This window comes from Danio rerio, chromosome 13 (genome assembly GCF_049306965.1).
Source record: "Danio rerio strain Tuebingen ecotype United States chromosome 13, GRCz12tu, whole genome shotgun sequence".
Classification (NCBI taxonomy): Eukaryota; Metazoa; Chordata; class Actinopteri; order Cypriniformes; family Danionidae; genus Danio; species Danio rerio.
Genome location: NC_133188.1, coordinates 18,241,135 through 18,260,854, shown reverse-complemented (window position 1 = coordinate 18,260,854; position 19,720 = coordinate 18,241,135). Strand labels below are relative to the sequence as shown.

Here is a 19,720-nt window from a genome sequence, read left to right as displayed (position 1 = left end):
TACTACTTATGAATGTAATATTAATGTTACTTTTATGTAATATATTGTTTTACCTTATAAGCAGCTTAGCCCCCTAAAATGAAAATCCTAAAATCGCCCCTGTGCTGAACCTAAACTCCTTTGGCTTTGAGGTCTGTCTTTACCAAGAGGTATAGGGTTGTGGGTTTAAGGCCCTGATGTATTGTCAAAAGCATATGATTTTTTAAATAAGGTTTAAATAATTGTTATCCAAGTTCTTAAAATTGCCACATACTGTGCATCACTAAAGCTGATGAGATAACATTACAACTGTGAAACTGAATAGTTCTTACTACTGAAGCTTAATATGTGTTTTTTCAGTATAAAATGTGTAGTTTTGGTGAAATAAATTAACTTTAATCAATAAAATGTGTAACATATTAATGTAAAGACATGCAAACAATTCAGAAAATGTAAATTGTACTAGCTTACTAGATATGAAATATAATTTATTTATTTATTTTTTATTTATTTATGGTTGGCTAAGGCCCTTATCCCTTTCGACCCTTGCAACCCCCCTGGTACTAAACAAGAGTTTTTTACCCTGAGCCTGAGTATATTGTAGCCAAGAATTTATTGTCTTTACAGCCAACAGCTAAAACACTGTTACTAACAACATGCAATAAAAACATAAACATCGACACACAAATGACATCATTCAACTTTGATGAGTTTAACTACAAATCAGGCATTGCTATCCCAAAAATAATTTAACTAAAAAGTATGACTTTGTTAGCTTAGATGTAGTTTCCATCTAACATCTGCTGTGTCAGTCACAGGATTTGGAATGTGGACTGATGTGTGAAGTCAATTAACTGATTAACTCATTTGTAACTAGATCCTGTTTGTAGGAATTGGAAGTCTTCAAACTGATGCCTTACAATCTCCAGTCTGCTCTACTGTAGGAAAATATATTTTATGATTTTAAAAATATGTTAAAATCAAAATACATTATGTAATTTCTGTAACTCTGTTTCTTTTTTTAATATATAGTATAATGTAACTACATGCTGTTCTACATGTGCATATTGTACATGCGTAGTATAAAATGATAATGCAGGAAACAAGAAAGACATGAGTATAAGAAAGAAACATTAAACATAAGTACAGGTATCTGGTGCACTTGTCTGTCTCAACAGAGGCAGTAGGGACTAAGTATACTTTTATATACATTTACTGGCCACTTTATTAGGAACAACTGCTTGTTAGCGCAAATTTCCTATCAGCTAATCACATGGCAGCAACTCATGGCATTTAGGCATGTAGACATGTCCAAAACGATCTGCTGCAGTTCAAACCAATCATCGGAATGGGGAAGAAAGGTGATTAAGTGACTTTGAACATGGCATGGTTGTTGGTGCCAGATGGGTTGGTATTTCAGAAACTGCTGATCTAATGGAATTTTAACACACAACCATATTCTAGAGTTTACAGAGAATGGTCAGAAAAAGAGAAAGTATCCAGTGAGTGGCCGTTCAGTAGGTGCAAATGTATGCCAGAGATCAGAGGAGAATGGCCAGACTGGTTCAAGCTGATAGAAAGGCAACAGTAACTTAAATAACCGCTAATAATAACCTAATAAAGTGACTGGTGAGTGTATAGTTTTCTTTAAAGTGTAAGTTAAAACTTCTATGAGCCACTGACAGCAGACTATCAATGCAATTCTTTGTGCCTGGATCTTTGAGACAAGAACTTTTATGTCTCTGCTTCATGTCATGCTTTTTTTTTTTTAAACTAGACAAAACCCACATGCATTTGTTCTAAATATGTAATCATCCTCTGCAAGGAGACTGCATGATAATCACTGAGGAAATGTTCTGCGCAGGAAACTTTCCGCATTTCCTCAAGCTAATAATCACAGCAGTTATGGAACTTTAATGATCAAAGTTTTAAACTGTTATAATGGGAATTTGTTTATTTATATTACACCTTTTTAAAATTCACAACTATTATATGCAAGTCATTATTCATGTTAAATGTTTAAAGTTTTTTTTTTAAATAGCAAATGATATGCAAACATATAACAAAATACTCTTATTAAAAATATATAAAATGAGGCTGTAAGCACCGATTAGATATGAAACTAACAAAACAAAAAAAAAACTCTAAAATTTATCTGTCGAATCAGATATCTTTGGAATAACATGACTGCCTATAGATAAAACAGGGTGAGTGGAGTTCCTTGCTGATTGGTGAGCCAAGTAAACTCCAAAAGTCACCTAAAAACAAGAAGAGAGGAGAATGAGAAGTACTGTTTAACAATAAAAACGAGAAGAACCAGATGAGGTAGTTTTATTTTACAGAATACATTTTCTTTGGCAAACCTTTCCACTTCTGCATTCAGAAAGAGACCTAAGGGGTTCTTGGGTCCTAGTGGCTGTTTTTTGATCAACTCCAATCATCTGACAGCGGCCACATTTCCCAATCACCTTAAAGTCACAATGAATTCACAAATTAATCCAACGTGTCACTTACATGAGATCCTCACCATTAATGATCCACAACCATTCAACAATGACCAATTCCTGAAGGCCAAAATTAGGTCCCATACATATTTTTCTCAATCGAGAACATGCATTTATTTAAATATACAGTATGCCATATAGGAAAAAAAGACAAGCAGGGCCAACAAAAGTGTTCAAATGAGTAATTGTTTTTGCCTGTATTACATACTGCATAATTGCAATACAGTAAAATTCAGTTCATATTACAGTTAAATAACCTACTGTGTAATTTATAAAAATCAGTGTAGTTACAATAGTAGCTTGGCTAGTTGTAAATAGCTAATCAACTCAACCACTGATGCCAATAACAAAAATTATTAAAATAATGTTTTTTTTTTTCAAGTAATTCGGGAGAAATTTATGATGTTTTCTTATATCACACTTTAAAAACCAGAAAAACACAATATACCTTAACTAGCTACCTTTGGATGCCAAAATTGGTCAGCAATTTTCATCAAACAAAATATAAAGGAAAAAACCTAAACTGATTTTAATTATTGCCTATTATGTCTGCTACCAGAGATGGGTTGCAGCTGGAAGGGCATTTGGTACATAAAAATATATGATGGAAACCACATGTGGCGACCCCAGATTAATAAAGGGACTAAGCCTGAATGAATTATGTCTGCATTATGAAATTAATGATTATTACTGCATGAAATATTTCCACTAACCTGAAACTGTGTGTTTCCTATTGTAAGGTGAGACCAGTTATCCTCTGCAAATGGTTCCTGTGCAGAGATGACAAGATTGGCCCTGAAACGCTGAACAAGCTGCTCTGTGTCTCTCCAAGTCTCTTCATTATCACTGTCATGTCTTTAATATGCCAATAAAACAAAAAAATCAAATAATAATGAAAGGAATGTACTTCTCATTGACAACATATTAACATTTAAGAAAACACAGTGGCAAATGAAAGGTTATTTAATAGCTATTTGGGCAGCCTCAAATGATACACTGCTAATTAACATTTAGCATTTGTATGATTGTATTGGCCATTTGTAGTTGTTGTAAGGGAATTAGATTTTACTATACCTGTTGGCAATGGCTTCTTGTAGAAAACACACACTGGCTCTGTTAATAAGCAGAAACTGAGCCTCATTCACCAGAGACAGAGGAGTAGGACAACAGTCACCTGGTGAGCAGGAAAACATTATTCAGCTGAAATTCCTTAGTACAGTGTGATTTTTCCTATGTAAATTGCTGCAAATACTCTGCATATGAGGTCTGTAACTACAAAAAGACAATGAAACTACAAAAAGATAAACAAGTGATTTATAATGTTTACTTTCTATAAAGTAAATTCTGAGAGGCAGAAGGCTTAAAGGTCACAAAACACCAAAACCGATTTTTTGAGATGCTGACAGTCATAGATGTTCCACATTGCTCAAAACATTAGCAGGACACATATATTTTTCACAAAAAAGTAAAACTTGGTTGTTTTTGTGTTATTTCGAGCAAATTTGTATTTCCAATTTTTTGTGACATTTTGAAGCAACATCACAACATTTAGATCCTTGTGTGAATTCCAGCGTGTAGACTGGCTGTCTGTTCCAGCCGGTACCACGTGACGTTTTTGAGCTTTCATCATTAATTCAAGAGATAGAGCGTGCTCTATTGTGAATGAGGTGCAACTTCACAACTTTCAATATGCATGATGTAGTTTCGAAGACCTGTTTTCACCTGTTACAATGTTCTGACGGTACAGAGACGCCATGCTGTTTTGCCAACCTTAATTAAAACAAGTGGAAAAAGAAAAAATCTTTTGGAGACATGGGTCATCAGTGTTGCTTTTATAAATGTGCTGCAACAAAGTTTTTAATTCCATTTCCATTTAAAATCAACATGATTTGTTTTTATGTTTTTAATATATTTGATATATACTGTATAGTTGTCAACATTCGATGTGAATCAAAAATGTTTTTCAAAATGGATGCTGTTCCATTGGTTTAGGACGACTTTAAGAAAAGGTGATGACCCACGTCAAATGTGGATTGAAATAAAAAAATAAATAAATAACAATATACTAAAATCTAAAGAAATATTGATACTAATTTGATACTATAAAATATGATGATAACGTCTGAAGAAAAAAGTGTATTGTATTAACATCCTGCTACTTGGCACTGCCTTTAGAATACAATGTTTGAACCACTGGGTTCACGTGGTCCTTCAGAATGCACAAGTATTGGGCCAAGGCAATGCAATAGTCTGGGTGGTACTCTTCTTTGGGGCTTTTCCACACTGTAACTCTCCCAGATACGAAAAAGACAGTTAAAGGTGGACTCATCAGAAAACAAAACATGTTTCAGATTGTCCACAGCCCAAGATTTTTCCTGCTGGCACTATTAAAATTGACGAGTGACCAACAAACTCCCAGCAAACAATTTTGGTGGAAACAAAAGAGTTGAGGTGCACATTTAATTCTGCTTGGTTTGGGGCGTGTGGAGGTGCGCATGGAGGGATTTGCTCTTCAGTGATTAGACATTCAGCAGTGAAAATTAAATCACACTGAACTTCAACTCTGAAAACTGGACTGACACAGTTTCAATTTACTAGAACTAAGCTGCTTTGACACAATTTACATTGAAAAAATTGCTGTATAAATAAACATGAACTGAATTGTATTGAATTATGTGTTTTGATACAGTTCATTTTAGCACCTGAACATCCCTTTCTGACAGCTACCTCTTGCATCCGCAGTTACTCCTGTTGGATGTGATTCATGCCTATTGGTGGTATGCTGACATTATCCTGGATACCTGGATACATCGTAACGACATTTGATATGCACAACAACAATTTGTCATTTTTTAAACTCCCATATTGTTCATTGCAATATTTTAAGCAAAACAGAGCTATAACTCTGCTAATTAAACCTTCACACTCTGCTCTTACTGATGGAATATGCAATCTATGAAGACTGGCCACCAAATTTAGTCGCGAAAAACTCCAACACTAAATTGGCCAGTGTTTCAGATTCATTGTCCAACCCCTGTATATACACTGTAAAAATATCTGTTAATTAAAGGTTCTGTATTTTGTGTTTCGCATTTATTTACGGTTGTGAATTGCATTATAGCATGATGATCTTTGCTCTGTTCACTTTGGATGCTGAAAATTCAACTCTGCAGTTTAACAAATTGACTTTTATTCACATTTTAGTAGTTTGAGACAAGATATTGTTTTGAAACAACTCTGTAAAGACACTTGAAGAATGTATCAGCAGCTTATTACCAGTTATTTTGCAGCATAATACACAACACCAGCCCAGACAATACTTCAAACTGTTAAAAATGTTAATAAAAGTTACATTTTTAAACTTTTTAAGGTTAAAAGTTGTTAAAGGAAAGACCAAGCTCTCATAATGCAATTCAAAAGCCAAAATAAGTGGGAAAAAAACATGAATCACAATCTATGGAAAAACTGTCAATTTACAGGTATTTTTTCAGTGTATAATGATGATGAGTCATTCAATATGACTGAAACCCTTCAGCAGCATGCAGGTCCAGATGAAGAAAACTCTTTTAGCGATTGCAAGACAAACTGGTCATTCTAAATCTGTAATTTCTAGAATATTGCGCTTTTACAATCTTACTAACTCATTCTAGCATCACAAAAAGGCTGGCCAACCCTAAATTTAGGCCATAAAACAAAAATGCACGAAAAAAAAAATGCATAATGCATTAATTCTCAATAGGCAATCGTTTCAACAATGCAGCTGAAATGTCTCGCCAGTTTGACTCAAAACAACCTAACAGATTTGTCTCATATAAAGTGTCCTGACATTTAAGATGATAGTGAACTGGTCCTAAGTTCACTTTAGTGATGAAACCTTCTTTGAAGTCTTTGAGAATTTGGCTGTGATAATACTTTGAGTTTTCTGAATGCTCCAGAGGCTTCCTTGATCCACTTGAGTTTAGTTTGTTTTCCCTAAGAAGTAATGCAAGGGAAGAAGCAACCAGCATGTAATTCTGGATGAATCTTCTAAGCGGGCAAAAAACACATAAACTGTTGCAAAACCTTTATTGCAGTTGGCTGGAACGACTTTGTGACAGCTTGGACCTTGAAGTCTTTGATGGCTGATGATCCCAGGAATGTGGTTTGTTTCATATAAAACTGACATTTTTCTGATTTTACATTGAGTTGTTTTAACAGGCAGAACAAAACTTGACATGGTTGATGTGTTCTTCCTCTAAGCTGGAGTATATCAGTATGTCAGCAATGCCAAGTGATGATGTGAAAAGAAGATCTCATTACTGAAAGAGGGATCTGAAAGACGCTGATTTGCAAGGGTTTTTGGACAATAAAGAATTAGATTGGAAATGCTGTTGGTGAGACTTGATGGTTAATGTGAGGAAAACAACTGGGTCTCTTTTTAAGTGTTTTTCTCAATAGGCTGTCAGTTTGAATAGACAGGTCACAAACGTGGAAAAAAGCAGATCCTTACTCTTGCATGCCATTTTATGCTTGGAGCGTGGTTAGACTCCATTAGTACTGTAAATAGCCTCGAGAGCAACATCATTTCATACACTTTGTGCAGAGAGAGTGTTAAACTCTGGCAAAATCAGCTGTGAGGTCGTTCTGCGAAAGACTTAACAGTTATGATAAAATATCATTGCCAGTTATTGCATGAAATAATCAAAGAATAAATGAAGCAAATAATTATTTTTCTCTAAACTGCTGCAGCTCAATCAATCAATCAATCAATCAATCAATCAATCAATCAATCAACCAACCAATCAATCAATCAATCAATCAATCAATCAATCAATCAATCAATCAATCAATCAATCAATCAATCAATCAATCAATCAATCAATCAATCAATCAATCAATCAATCAATCAATCAATCAATAAATCAATCAATCAATCAATCAATCAAACAATCAATCAATCATAAGATACACAATTCTGGTATCAATGTATATGCTGACTTGAAAAAAGCTGACAATGATCTGCAGACCTATCAATTCTATCATGCAGTGATGCAGAAAGAAGCAATCAAATGTAGTGGGTAAGATGTTCGTTTGCCAACTTAATTTTGTTGAGCTGTTCTTGGTGACTCTTCAGTATTTTCTTTGATAAAGGAAAATGAAGTTTAGAAACTGGGTTCATCTGTGGCAAAGTATTCTGTAATAAGGATGCGGCAACAGCCAGAATCCATGTGCAGGTGTTTAATAAAACAGTTCAACAGTGCCAAAGCATAATCCAAAATCAGAGTCCATAAAACCGGCAGTAACAAAATAAATCTAACAAAAAACAAATCTTTTCAAAGCTTCAAAACAATTGAACCAATTACTTTGTAAAATGACTCACTGCTGCAAAGCATTTGAAAAACCACATGCCAGAGAAACCTGCATTAAAATTGGCTTTTTCCAACATATTGTGAACTTTAAATGTAAAGAATAACCTAAAATGCACTTTTCCTAGCATCTAATACCTAATATCATTAAATATTAAGTGTCTGCATAATATATGCTCTTTCATAATTTTTTTTATTAGGTACACTTTTCCAAATGCTCTTTAACGCCAATTTATAATCAGCCAATCACATGGCAGCAACCCCATGCATTTAGGCATGTAGAAATGGAGGCTACAATTCGCACAGGCTCACCAAAATTGGACAATAAAATAGTGAAAAAAAAGTTGCCTGGTCTGATGAGTGTTGATTTCTGATGCGACATTTGGATGGTAGGGTCTTGTATCAACGGTTCAGACTGGTGGTGGCGGCACACTTTTAGCTCATTAGTATCAACTGAGCATTGTGTCACAGCTACAGCCTACATGAGTATTGTTGCCGACCATGTCCATCCCTTTATGACCACAGTGTGCCCATCTTCTGATGGCTACTTCCAGCAGAATAACACTCCATGTTATAAAGTGCGAATCATCTCAAACTGGTTTCTTGAACATGACAATGAGTCCACTGTACTCAATGGCCTCCACAGTCACCAGAGCTAAATCCAATAGAGCACCTTTGGGATGTGGTGGAATGGGAGATTCGGATCATGGATGTGCAGCTGACAAATCTGTAGCAACTGGATGATGCTATCATGTCAATATGGACAAAAATCTCTGAGGAATATTACCAGTACCTTTTTGAATCTACGCCACGAAGGATTATGGCAGTTCTGAAATCTAAAGTGGGTCCAAACCCTTACTAGTAAGGAGTAATAACATGAGACAGTTACCTAGCATTAGCATTATTCCTTTTCAATTTACAAATGTCTCACTAAAATGTCTACAAACTTGTAAAACTGATCTAAGAACAGGTAAAAACTATGATACCATTTCAGCAATGTGCAAAAACGGTAATCCAAAAGGAAGAAGTTAAGAGAAACAGGTCATATGTACACATGACAGATATTATCAATGAAGAGAAAGTAAGGCAGCTAAATTGGCAATAGTTTGCAATGAGCATTTGGCATGGTCAGGTTAATATGACAGCAAATGACCACAGAAGCAGAGGGTGTGCTGACAGTGAGGGTGCTCTCTGTTGGTGCCCTTGCCAAATCTAAAGAGAGGAGTATAAACAGAGGTTGAAGCCAGCTTCAATTGGGTGGGACTTGAGCTTTAAGATCGCTGTACAAACCTCCTGGAGTTTTTATTTATTTAATGTCTTGTACATGACACAGAGTCAAACCTATTGTGTTTTATTAACATGTACACCAACCCGAAGCCTTATACCAAACTCACAGTAACTTGGTGTGTTTTATTAATGTCTACTACACCAGGGTGTCCAAACTCCAACTTGCCTCAATAGCCCTGTCAGGATGTTTCTAGAAACCTCGTAAGAACTTGATTAGCAAGCCTAGGTGCATGTGTGTGATTGGGGTTGGATCAAAACTATGCAGGACATCTGCCTTTCAAGACTGAGTTTGGACACCCATGCCCTACACCAACCCTAAACCCAGCCTATTTATCCCCTAAGACCCTCTCACTTGGAGATCACCTAACCTACTTAAAATGTGATACCTCCCACTTGGAGGTCTTTAAGCTTCAGCAATACATACCTGAATCTAAAAGCAACAAAGCTATTAGATCTGAAATTGAACATATTTATAAAAGCAGTAAACCTTTTTTAAACCTACATCTATAGACTATATTATTAACTGTTTATTATTCCATAGATACTGTATAAGACTAACAACCACTGCTAGTAGTATAGAACTACAACTACTACTGTGTATACTATGCTACTATAAGCATTATAGGAGATACTTCAACATATTAGGATATATTTCAGGATTTCATGACATTTAAAAATTAATAATTTAATACAAAGACATTCTTTTACCTTTTCCTTGTCCAAATTTCATATCACGCAAAAATTCTGGTCTTTGCCTTATAAGACGACAAGGTTTTCCAAGAAACTCAGAAAGCCAGGCTGAAACTTCCTCCCCACAGTCCACTGTCTGTACCCTACACCAAAGATTATTCAGGTTAATGTTTATTATTCAACTACAACAAAGTTTATATTGATTACAAACCATTGAATATGAGTTTTAAACATGCTTAACTGTTTATGAATGCAAATACTTTATATGTCTAAATGCATAATGTAATGGTATAATAATATAAGAGGACTGTTTTTGGTTGGCATTTTTGGTGGCACTGTGTTTCTCATCATACCTGTCACCACAAACTTTGCTTTGGGATGTTCTCAGATCTGACTTTTCTAGACTGGGATCCAAGGGAACAGTGATTGCTTCAGAGCCTTAGACAAGAGAGAACTTTTCATTTTAACTTATTATTCCATATATTACATGATAAATCTGCAGTTATTTAATTATTTTCAAAGAATCATTGATTCGCTTTGCATCTCACTAATGGAAACACCAAATCTCTGACCTGAGATCTGCAGCTTCAGTGTGTTAGCTGCCAGACAGACGACAGGTTGGATAAGACACAGTTTTGGCTCCCTTTTCTGGCTGAGACACACTCCATTCTCATTCACAACCATCCACAAACGATCATATAACAAACCCTGTGGTCCCAGTGGCCACTCTGTCACCTGTAGATCAATCACAACAACTTTGAATACCTACCATGATATCATTATATCAGCCTGCTTTTCACTGTCAGCCTAGAAAGATTACAAAACAGCTTTGTGTACCTCAAATGATGCGCATGATTTGACAGGAAAGATAAAAAGATTGGTTAGCGTACAGCTGCTGCCATCCTTCTTTCCATCTTTTGACATGGTGACTTCAGATACGGCCATCCTGTCAGGTGAAGGGGAGTTAATTTGGCCATTCGCATGTCTTTGTTGGTCACTGGGTATTGATGTCAGATGAAAAGACGATGACGGTTCTATTGGTGCAGCTGAATTCAGCTTGGCTAGCTTTGTTTGGTCCAGGATTAGGGGTTTGTCTACAAAACAGTTCACAACAAATCGAAGAAAGTTCTGACAGTCCTCAAAACTGGACATATACCCGAAAGACACACGGAGGGATCCTGTGGGACGTCCGTCAACCAGATCAATGTTGTCTCCACAGATGTGTCCGGCCTGGGAGAAAATAAATACTTTTTAAAGGTTAATTCCAACATTTTAATCTTATCTTATTCTGTCTGTCTGTCTTTCTGTCAACGAACATTAAAGTTTGCATTGGCTGCCATCGACTTACATGCAAATTACTCTTCACGTTTTGGTTGCTGATAGCCAGATAATGTTGGCAGGCTCCAGTGTTGCAGAAACAGCCTGTGCGGATATGAATGTTAAAGAGACTAGCCATTTTGTCCACCTGGCAACAATAGGCAAACAAACAAACGATAAGTAAAAACATATTCAACATTTCCTAAATCTCACATTTTAGATTTTCTTTATTATTGGAAAGAAAAAAAGAATCTGCTTTATTCTTACATATTACAGTATAAATGTACATGCAATATATGTAGATCATTTAAAAACACAGTAGATAAAATAAAGTAACATTTGGCAAGTTTTGTCTGACCTGAGAATATCCTACTGTTCGTCCATGACAGTCTAGCAGGCTAAAGTTGATGATTGCACCCTGTTCGGCAATACTCTGAAAGTCATTATCACAGTAAATCTGTGCCACATGTTTTCCATTGCTGTGACACAGGCACGAAAGGACAGTATATGTGTAGCGAGCTAAACCAAATGTGTGTAGCTGAATGTTCGTCATACTTCCTGCAAACAAAATACAGAATCTTTTTAATGAAATGCATTAGAATTTGAATCACATAAACATTTCCATTTATTCAATTAGCACCATTTAAATGAGGGCAATAGAAGCAGGCCAAATCTCCGGAAAATAAATAATATATGATAATGTGAGTGTCAGTTTGTCTAGCTATTTTAAACAAACAAAGAACAAACCAGCACACACACAACATCATAAGACGTTAATATCAGATTAGATTTAGGTCGTGAAAAAATTCAATGTCTAGCCAGCATCTAAGAACAACGTTTTTTTGACATCCAATAACGACATCAAATGACCTTGATATTTGGTTGAATTTTAGGTTGTGTTGAAAAGTTACCAAAATCCAACGTCAAGCCAACATCTTAAACCAATATCATATTGATGTCAAATATTAATATTTATTTGTCAGGTATATGGCAACCAAAACCCAATGTCTGATAGACGTAATAGTGGTTATGTTCACACAATGTCAAGCTGTAACATTATCATCATTAGTCATTGATATTGGGTTGATTTTAGCTTGGACGTTGGACATTGAAGTTGGCCTGACGTTGGGCTCTGATGTCAACCAGATTTTTGTTTCCAAGCAAAAGGCAACATCCCCACGACACTAGGGTACAACATACCTGCTGGCACAATTAGAGATATATTTAAGATAGAATATAATTGGACATGCTAGTATTAGAGGAACAAGTGTTGATGAAAACATTCATAATCAAAAACTTTTAAACCTGTTAGTTTTTGAAGAGTTTCAAAACCATGATGAAGAGAAATGATGTCCAAGAACGAGATTGTGCCATCTTCAAACCTTCAAATCATTAAAAAAAATATCATCAAATTATGAAAGCTATAATCATCAATGCCTGATAACAAATAAACGGATAGTGCACTTTAAAATGAAATGTATAAAAATTTAAAAAAATTGCAACACAAAAGACGATATTTTGAAGAATAATGGAACCAATAGCCATCAGCTTTCCATCCACCTATTTATAGTGTATTTTATTGTATAAAAAATGTTTAATCACAAAAATGTGAGTACATTAAAACATCTGAATGCATAAACAACTTATGGAAACTTAGGATAAACTTTTTATAAGAATAAATGCACATAAATTACAATGAAAATGTCACGATCGCCAGCTCTCAAAATTTTGCAGATCGTTGGAGAACTACACTTCTGTCAATGAACTGGACTACAAATACTATCATGCACCTCACACACACCAGTTCCTGATTCATCTGATTATTCACACACAGCTGGAAGCTCATGATTAACTGTTTACCAGGACTATATATGCCTCTGACTCACACTTACATCTTGCTTAGTCTTGTTCACTTTTAGCTAGTTGTGAGCAAAGCGAGGCTTCATGAAAAACTGAATTTGTGGTAGTGATGGTGAAATAAAGCTTTCTGAACCAGTGAAGCGCTCGACTCAATTGTATTGGAAAAAGGTTCGATACTCAAAGCTTTCTAAATAAGAGCTCGATGAGGACCTCTTCTGGTTAAAGTGTGGGAAAGCACTGTGTTGCCATAATCTCAAATGTTCACAACTGACCAACTCATTCATGTAGTAATACAACAACAACAATATAAACAAATTATTCAATTACTGTAGTTTTTACACATAAGATATATTACATTACACCACTGATGACTGTAGTAACATCCAAGATATTCAAAAGTTTATCATATTACAACTAGTCCTGTTCCAAACGTTGATCGAACCAGCAATTCGTGCATGGGAGGCGAATGCTCTAGAAGGAGGCTATGTGAGTGATGTGTTTGGGTGGTGCTCGCCAGCTGGTCTCTGTTAAACACTATACTACGATATGCAGTGGTTTTCTTTAAAGATAGTTGTAAAAAATACGCTTATACACTTTAGTATGGTTCAAAACCTTTTTAGTATAAATTACTATTGTATTTTAGTTTAATTACTGGTGTGTGAGACAGGTGCATTGCTTTGAAACAGTAGAAATGTATGTAATCGACGCTTAATTTCTCGCTATACACTTTACTAACCCATGAGGGTGTTTAAACCATTGAGTCAAAATTCGAAGCAGTCATGTGGGTATAGGCGAAAACGATGCTTCGGACGTCACTGATCACGTGATGATGGCATAACGAATCAAGCTCCGGTACACTGCTTCACTGCGAGATGTAGACGTTTTTCTTGATACATGCTTTGAAGCCTCGGCGCACAACGTCACATCACTAATTTGTGTTGAAACTTTGGAATGTTTCAAAACCAAAAAATGTTTCTACAGTGACCACCTAGTGGGCATTTTTATGTATTACTTTGGAACAGCTTCAGCAAAGAAACAATTAAGCAAATTGAGGTATTTAACCTCAAGTTGTAGAGGTTTCAAATGATTTAGTGAAGCGGTGAGAGTTCCAGACTATCATACAGAGACAATGGGTTTGAATCCAGGGTGATACAGCTATAGATGTTAGTTTTTAAATGCTTTGTTCTTGTAACGTTTTTTTTTTTTTAACATTAGTTTGACATCCGAATGAACACTTTTTGAATATATGTTTTGTTTTGGTCATAAAAAAGTAACATTATTAAAATACATCAAGTCATAATTACAGTGTATTTAAATAGGTCGGGATTCGAACTCAGGCCACACATGGTCCAATAGGCTACAGAAGTTTTTCTCCAACCATGTCAGTCAAATGCCGATTAGCCATATCTCGAAAGGCTTATGAAATGACAGATGCTTTGAACTTTAGTCAACTGACTTAGTGTTTCGAAACAATTTAGTCATGTGACCTGTGTGTTTCAAATCACTTTCTAGTGATCTAGTGTTTTGAAACACTTGCTCTGGGATCTCGACACTGTGTCGAAACGTCTGTTTCACATCAGCCATTCCTACTGCATTATAAAGTGTTTTCCTTCTCTTGCATTCCCGTGGTTTCTGACCTTTGTTTTATTGTTTATGCTGTTATGTTGCCTGCCTTGACCATTTGCCTGTTGTTTTGACCACGTTCTTTTGATTACCCTCATGCTCCAGTTTGTACCTGTTTGGCTATTGCCTGGCAGACTATTCTTGATTATTAAACTGCACGTAGATCCTCATCTTTATTTTCCAGACCAGTATGTAACAGAAAGCACATTTACTTTATAAATTCTAGCATGCACATCAAAAAAGTCATGTGGCCTCCAAAAGTCCGTTATGACTGTGTTCATTGCGTTTCACTTTTATTTTTATAATAAAAAAGCCCACAGTGGCTTCTCCTATTATCATGAATTGCATTTTTCTTTTCAAGATTTGCCACCAGTTTTCATTAAATGATGATTTTGTTTTGGATAAAATTTGTCATTGGATAAAATTTGTCATTGGATAAAAATTGCAAATGGTTTATGCAATGTTCCAGTTTTACACATAAGTTGCATTCACATCTTTGGATGGAGAGATAACTATTCACATCCGTAACATATTTGTACATTCTTCAAAATACCTTCTTTTGTGTTAGATAGAAGAAATAAACTCCGGTTTGCAATTAGAATTTTTTTTCATGTTTTGGTGAACAACCCTTTAAATTCTTTCTGTCACATCCTACCTGCTGGCCAAATTGGGCTTTGGTATGAAATAGTTCTCTTCCACAAGATACGCTGCTGCGGTTCCTCCTCCAAAATACGTTTTTCTCAATACCTCAGCAGCCTCATTCCTCACCAGCAAGGCTCCGAGTCCAGTCGGGAAACCAAACATTTTGTAGAAAGATATTGGCACAAAATCAGCAGGATACTGGCTTAAATCCAGAGGTGAGCAGCTTACAAAACAGGCAGCATCGAGGAGGACAAACCATTGACCGTGGTGTTCACATGCTGGATAGAGCTGTTGAGACTGAATTCCCTTCACATAACTCAGTGAATACTTCCTGCCAGAGAAGTTACTCTGGGCAGGATAACAGAAAAGATGAGGTGTAGAGCACTCCTCTTCTCCATTTGTTTGTGTCTTTTTTCTTGCTCTTGTTTCCACTTCGCGAGGTGAAACAGAAATTGTGCCAACTCCCTGAAGTGCGGTCGCACCACGGATGCCCACCACAGACGTGTGGTTGTCAGTGAGGTAGCAGAACTGGCTTCCTGGCTCTTTGTTTGACATGGGCTTCCAGGGAAAGGTGTCAGCCACTAATTTCAGTGCTGCAGTACATCCTGATGTGAAAATCACTGAGTAATCTTCAGGACTTGTATTAAAATGTGCCAGGATCCTGTAGGTATTTCAAATATTGGAGTATTATATCTTTATAACACACATTTCTAATGTGTCTTATCACATCATTTAAATATTATAAAATTATTGTTATATGAATCCTCAATTGAGTCAACCCAGCAAGCATTTTTTGTGTTTAAAAGAAGAGTAACAGACATCTAAACATAAATAACATCGCTAAATCAATGCTAAATTTGGACTGTCATCTATAGATGTCTAAGAATAGCGCAAAACTAGAATATTCATCAAATTTACAGGAATCAGTGACTTCAAGCCTATAGATATGTATAGATAAATAGGTAGATATATATTCATTCATTTTCTTTTCGGCTTAGTCCCTTTATTAATCTGGGGTCGCCACAACGGAATGAACTGCCAATTTGTCCAGCGTGTGTTTTACGCAGCCCTTCCAGCTGCAACCTATCACTGTGAAACACCCATACCCACTGATTCATACGTATACACTAAGGATAGTTTTAGCTTACCCAATTCACCTGTACCACATGTCTTCGGACTTGTGGGGGAAACAGGAGCACCTGGAGGAAATCCACATGAGGTGACCCAGATAGCAAATTACATCTGGCCCAGGTATGGCCCATATCCCAAATGTGGCCCAGAACTGTATGCTATCTGGGGAGTATATACACTCACCGGCCACTTTATTAGGTACACTTGGCCAACTGTTGAACACAAATGTCTTATCCACCAATCAGCATTTTTATAGAGTATATAGAGTATATAGTATAGCATATAACGCTTTATTTGCAGCATAGGACTTCCTTTATTTATTGACTTTATATATTGTTCGATTCATTTATATTTTTAAAATGCTCAGATAAATGCAAACGTGTCAAAACGCGGTGCTTATTGTAATTATGTGAAAGTGAAACAATAAATCGAAACTGTGCGGCTCTTAAAGCGACAGCGTGCTATATTCTGTTTTTTTAGCATTATAATAAAACAAAAAAGACAAGATCAAAATCATTCACTGCTCTTGACTAAAGGTCTTTTGTAGCTTTGATAATAAACCAATTATGTTTAATTCTCAGAGTGAAGATGCTACAGTTTGTTTCATTTTAATATGTTACACATTGTATTTTTCTTTTCCATTATTGAAGGAACTTTTTGTTAGTCTGTTCTTTTTCTTTGTCCTCTTCTGCTTCAAGAATTGCTATTAATAATTGGGAAATGTCATGATCTTTGAAATTTATAGATGTATTAGCAACCTTATTTGCAGGAAAAATATATATATATTCAAAAACCTTTTGGTCAAGGCCCACTGAAAATCATTTTAAATAATGATAACAATTATGACCAAAAAAAATGATTATTGATTATATAAATATGGCCTGTCTGTGCCATTTTAAAATTTAGAATTCAGATAATAAGATGATGTACAAGAGGTAATAATAATAATAATTATAAAAAACACTAATAATAATAATAACAATAATAATAATAATGGGAAAAATCTAGTTGCATAACAATCTTTGTGGCTGATCGGCTGATTAAAAAGTACAAAAGTACTCACTTGTATCTGACACTTTCCACAGTGTCGTGTGTTAGTCTACTGCTGGAATTATGACTGTGAGGATTTCCTGAAAAAGAAAAGTATTAAATTGTGTGATCACACTAATATTTTGAAGTTGAATTCAATAATGCTCATGGCATGATATCATCAACGAAACGGAAACTCACCATAAACATTCCTGGATATATCATCATGAAATCCTTTAATAAGGGATTCAGGAAATAACGTTGTCCCTGCATGATCGAGATATGTAACCCCTTAAAAACAAAACGAAGAACATTTTCTCAACCTACTGCAATTCACTATAAGATCAACAGAGGGAGCCGCCGAGCTGCTTTCATGCACTGATAACTGAACAGAAAGTAAACACTGTAGCACTTCAGGCCGACGCTTTCAACTGTCAAATAAGTTAGCAAGCTGTTCATTTTACGTCCAATTCAAAAGGTATTTAAGTACATTTGATGGCTTACAAAAAGACAGTCATACACGAGATTAAGCAGCAACGAATGCAGGTTTTTAACGTTACCACATGAAGAAATTCAAGGCACCTTTTACCTTTAATCCGTTTAAATTCCTGATCTATCAGAGCCTGCTGATCAACGCCGTACCCGTAGTAGTGTCCAAAACTCTTAAAAACATCAAAAGTGCATAAGTCCTGAAAGTCTTGCAAAGACCGAGTATCCATTTTTGCTCAGTCTGAAAGTCCAGAGAGAGCCCTCCTTCCCGAATTTATGTAAGTTACCGCGTACCATGTCAAATTCGATAGATCCGAGACCAAAGTCCAGCTGCTGTGTGACTGTTTTTTTTACTTTCTACTGCAGGACGAATAAAGGGGAGTTTCACTGAAGTCCTGTGACGTTTCTGGAGCACGTCTGGTGAATACAGAGGGAAGTTATCAAAAATTGAATAGAGAATAACTGATCACACGTTATCTTGAGACATAATTTTCACTGCAAATATTTGACACTATTGATCAAAATAGTAGGGAGAGTAGGTTGGTGTTGAAAGAAATGAATGCTTTTATCAGATTCTCGCGCTTCAGTTAATCCTTCATCAAATAAAAAAAAACCTGTACAGCTTCTACAAAATATTAAGCAGCACAACTGTTTAACTTCAGACATTAGGAAGATTGATTTCAAAAAGATTATGTGACACTGAAGACTAGAGAATGGTTTACATTGAAGACTAGTGTAATGATATTAATCTTTGTCATCACAGGAATAAAGTGCATTCTAAAACATTTAAAATAGAAATCAATCAATCAATCAATCAATCAATAAATCAATCAATACAACAACCAATAGGTAAATAAAAAATAAATCACCAATGTTTAAAAAATCCTCATAGTGTACTACTTCTATTTTCTCAAAACATTTTTATTCCATAATGCTAGTATCGTAAAATATCTACATTTCCATAACAAAATATGGTAAATCTAGTGTACACTATAGAATACTATTAGTGACTATGTTGCTTGGGATTAAACGCACATTAATGTTTTAAAACGCAACAAAGATTTACTTTGTTTTTCTTCCGGTTTATCAAATAATTCTTTAACTGTTATAACATATTATTAATGCTATTTTTGTATGCTCTTTAAGGAAATATCTTGTTAATTCATGACACGTTAGTTTTGATAAGGCACAGTGAGTCCTGTGATATTGGTGAATGTCAGAAGCTGAACCGATCCACAGAATATATATTACGGGGCTTCATAGCATGAAAATAGACAGTTCCACTCAGTTCACTTTATGTTGCATTGTAACATCTTCTATTAGCAATTTATAATTAAACAGAGTGCAGAGTCATAGAGATACTGTGAGCGATAGTTGTCATGAATACCAGATGGCTTTAATGTTCTATCTGACACTCACAGAATCAGCAGTTCCATTAACATCCATAGAACAATTCCACTCCTCAAAAGGTTTTTAATAGAGAAAAAAGTTCTTAAGATCATTAAAATGTCTTTCCTGAATGGTTCTCTGAGAAAATATTATTGCATTAGTAATTTTAGTATTATTTACTGTTCACACTATTATTCACATTCTGTATTAACTTTAAATGGCACCTAAAAAGGGGCGCATCACACAGCGCCTGCAGTTAAACTCACGACGGTCCATCATAAAATTTATCATTTTGTTCTGCAATTGACAGCAAGAACAAACAAAGAAGCATTGTCTGCTTGACAAGCAGCACCCAATTATGTTCAAAAGAATTTGAAACGCCACATAGGATGAATTTACACCCCATTTCGCAAGTAAAACATACTCTATGAGGTT

General features: G+C 35.5%; 1 protein-coding gene across 7 annotated transcripts; it reads right to left on the bottom strand.

Moving 5' to 3' along the window:
- Window positions 1–573: 573 nt before the first annotated feature.
- On the bottom strand, window positions 574–18,235 carry mocos (molybdenum cofactor sulfurase). 7 transcript variants are annotated; one of them, XR_012388406.1, is made up of 17 exons: window positions 17,997–18,147; window positions 17,609–17,698; window positions 17,442–17,508; window positions 16,396–16,446; window positions 15,261–15,908; window positions 12,428–12,504; window positions 11,481–11,680; window positions 11,154–11,270; window positions 10,643–11,035; window positions 10,378–10,540; window positions 10,159–10,243; window positions 9,824–9,948; window positions 5,211–5,284; window positions 3,558–3,657; window positions 3,197–3,338; window positions 2,343–2,447; window positions 574–2,237 (listed from the first exon to the last, which is right to left on the bottom strand). XR_012388406.1 is itself a non-coding variant. In XM_073919178.1 (17 exons), the coding sequence occupies exons 6-17, from the start codon at window positions 15,800–15,802 to the stop codon at window positions 2,124–2,126; spliced, it is 2,163 nt and encodes a 720-aa protein (XP_073775279.1). In that variant the 5' UTR covers window positions 15,803–15,908; window positions 16,396–16,446; window positions 17,442–17,508; window positions 17,609–17,698; window positions 17,997–18,069; window positions 18,191–18,235; the 3' UTR covers window positions 574–2,123. The 7 variants fall into 7 exon arrangements, 5 of the variants coding, with proteins under 5 accessions (XP_073775279.1, XP_073775278.1, NP_001014388.2 ...); XM_073919178.1 differs by lacking the exon at window positions 5,211–5,284 and adding an exon at window positions 18,191–18,235 and having other exon boundaries at window positions 17,997–18,069; XR_012388405.1 differs by lacking the exon at window positions 16,396–16,446.
- Between the last annotated feature and the right edge of the window lie 1,485 nt (window positions 18,236–19,720).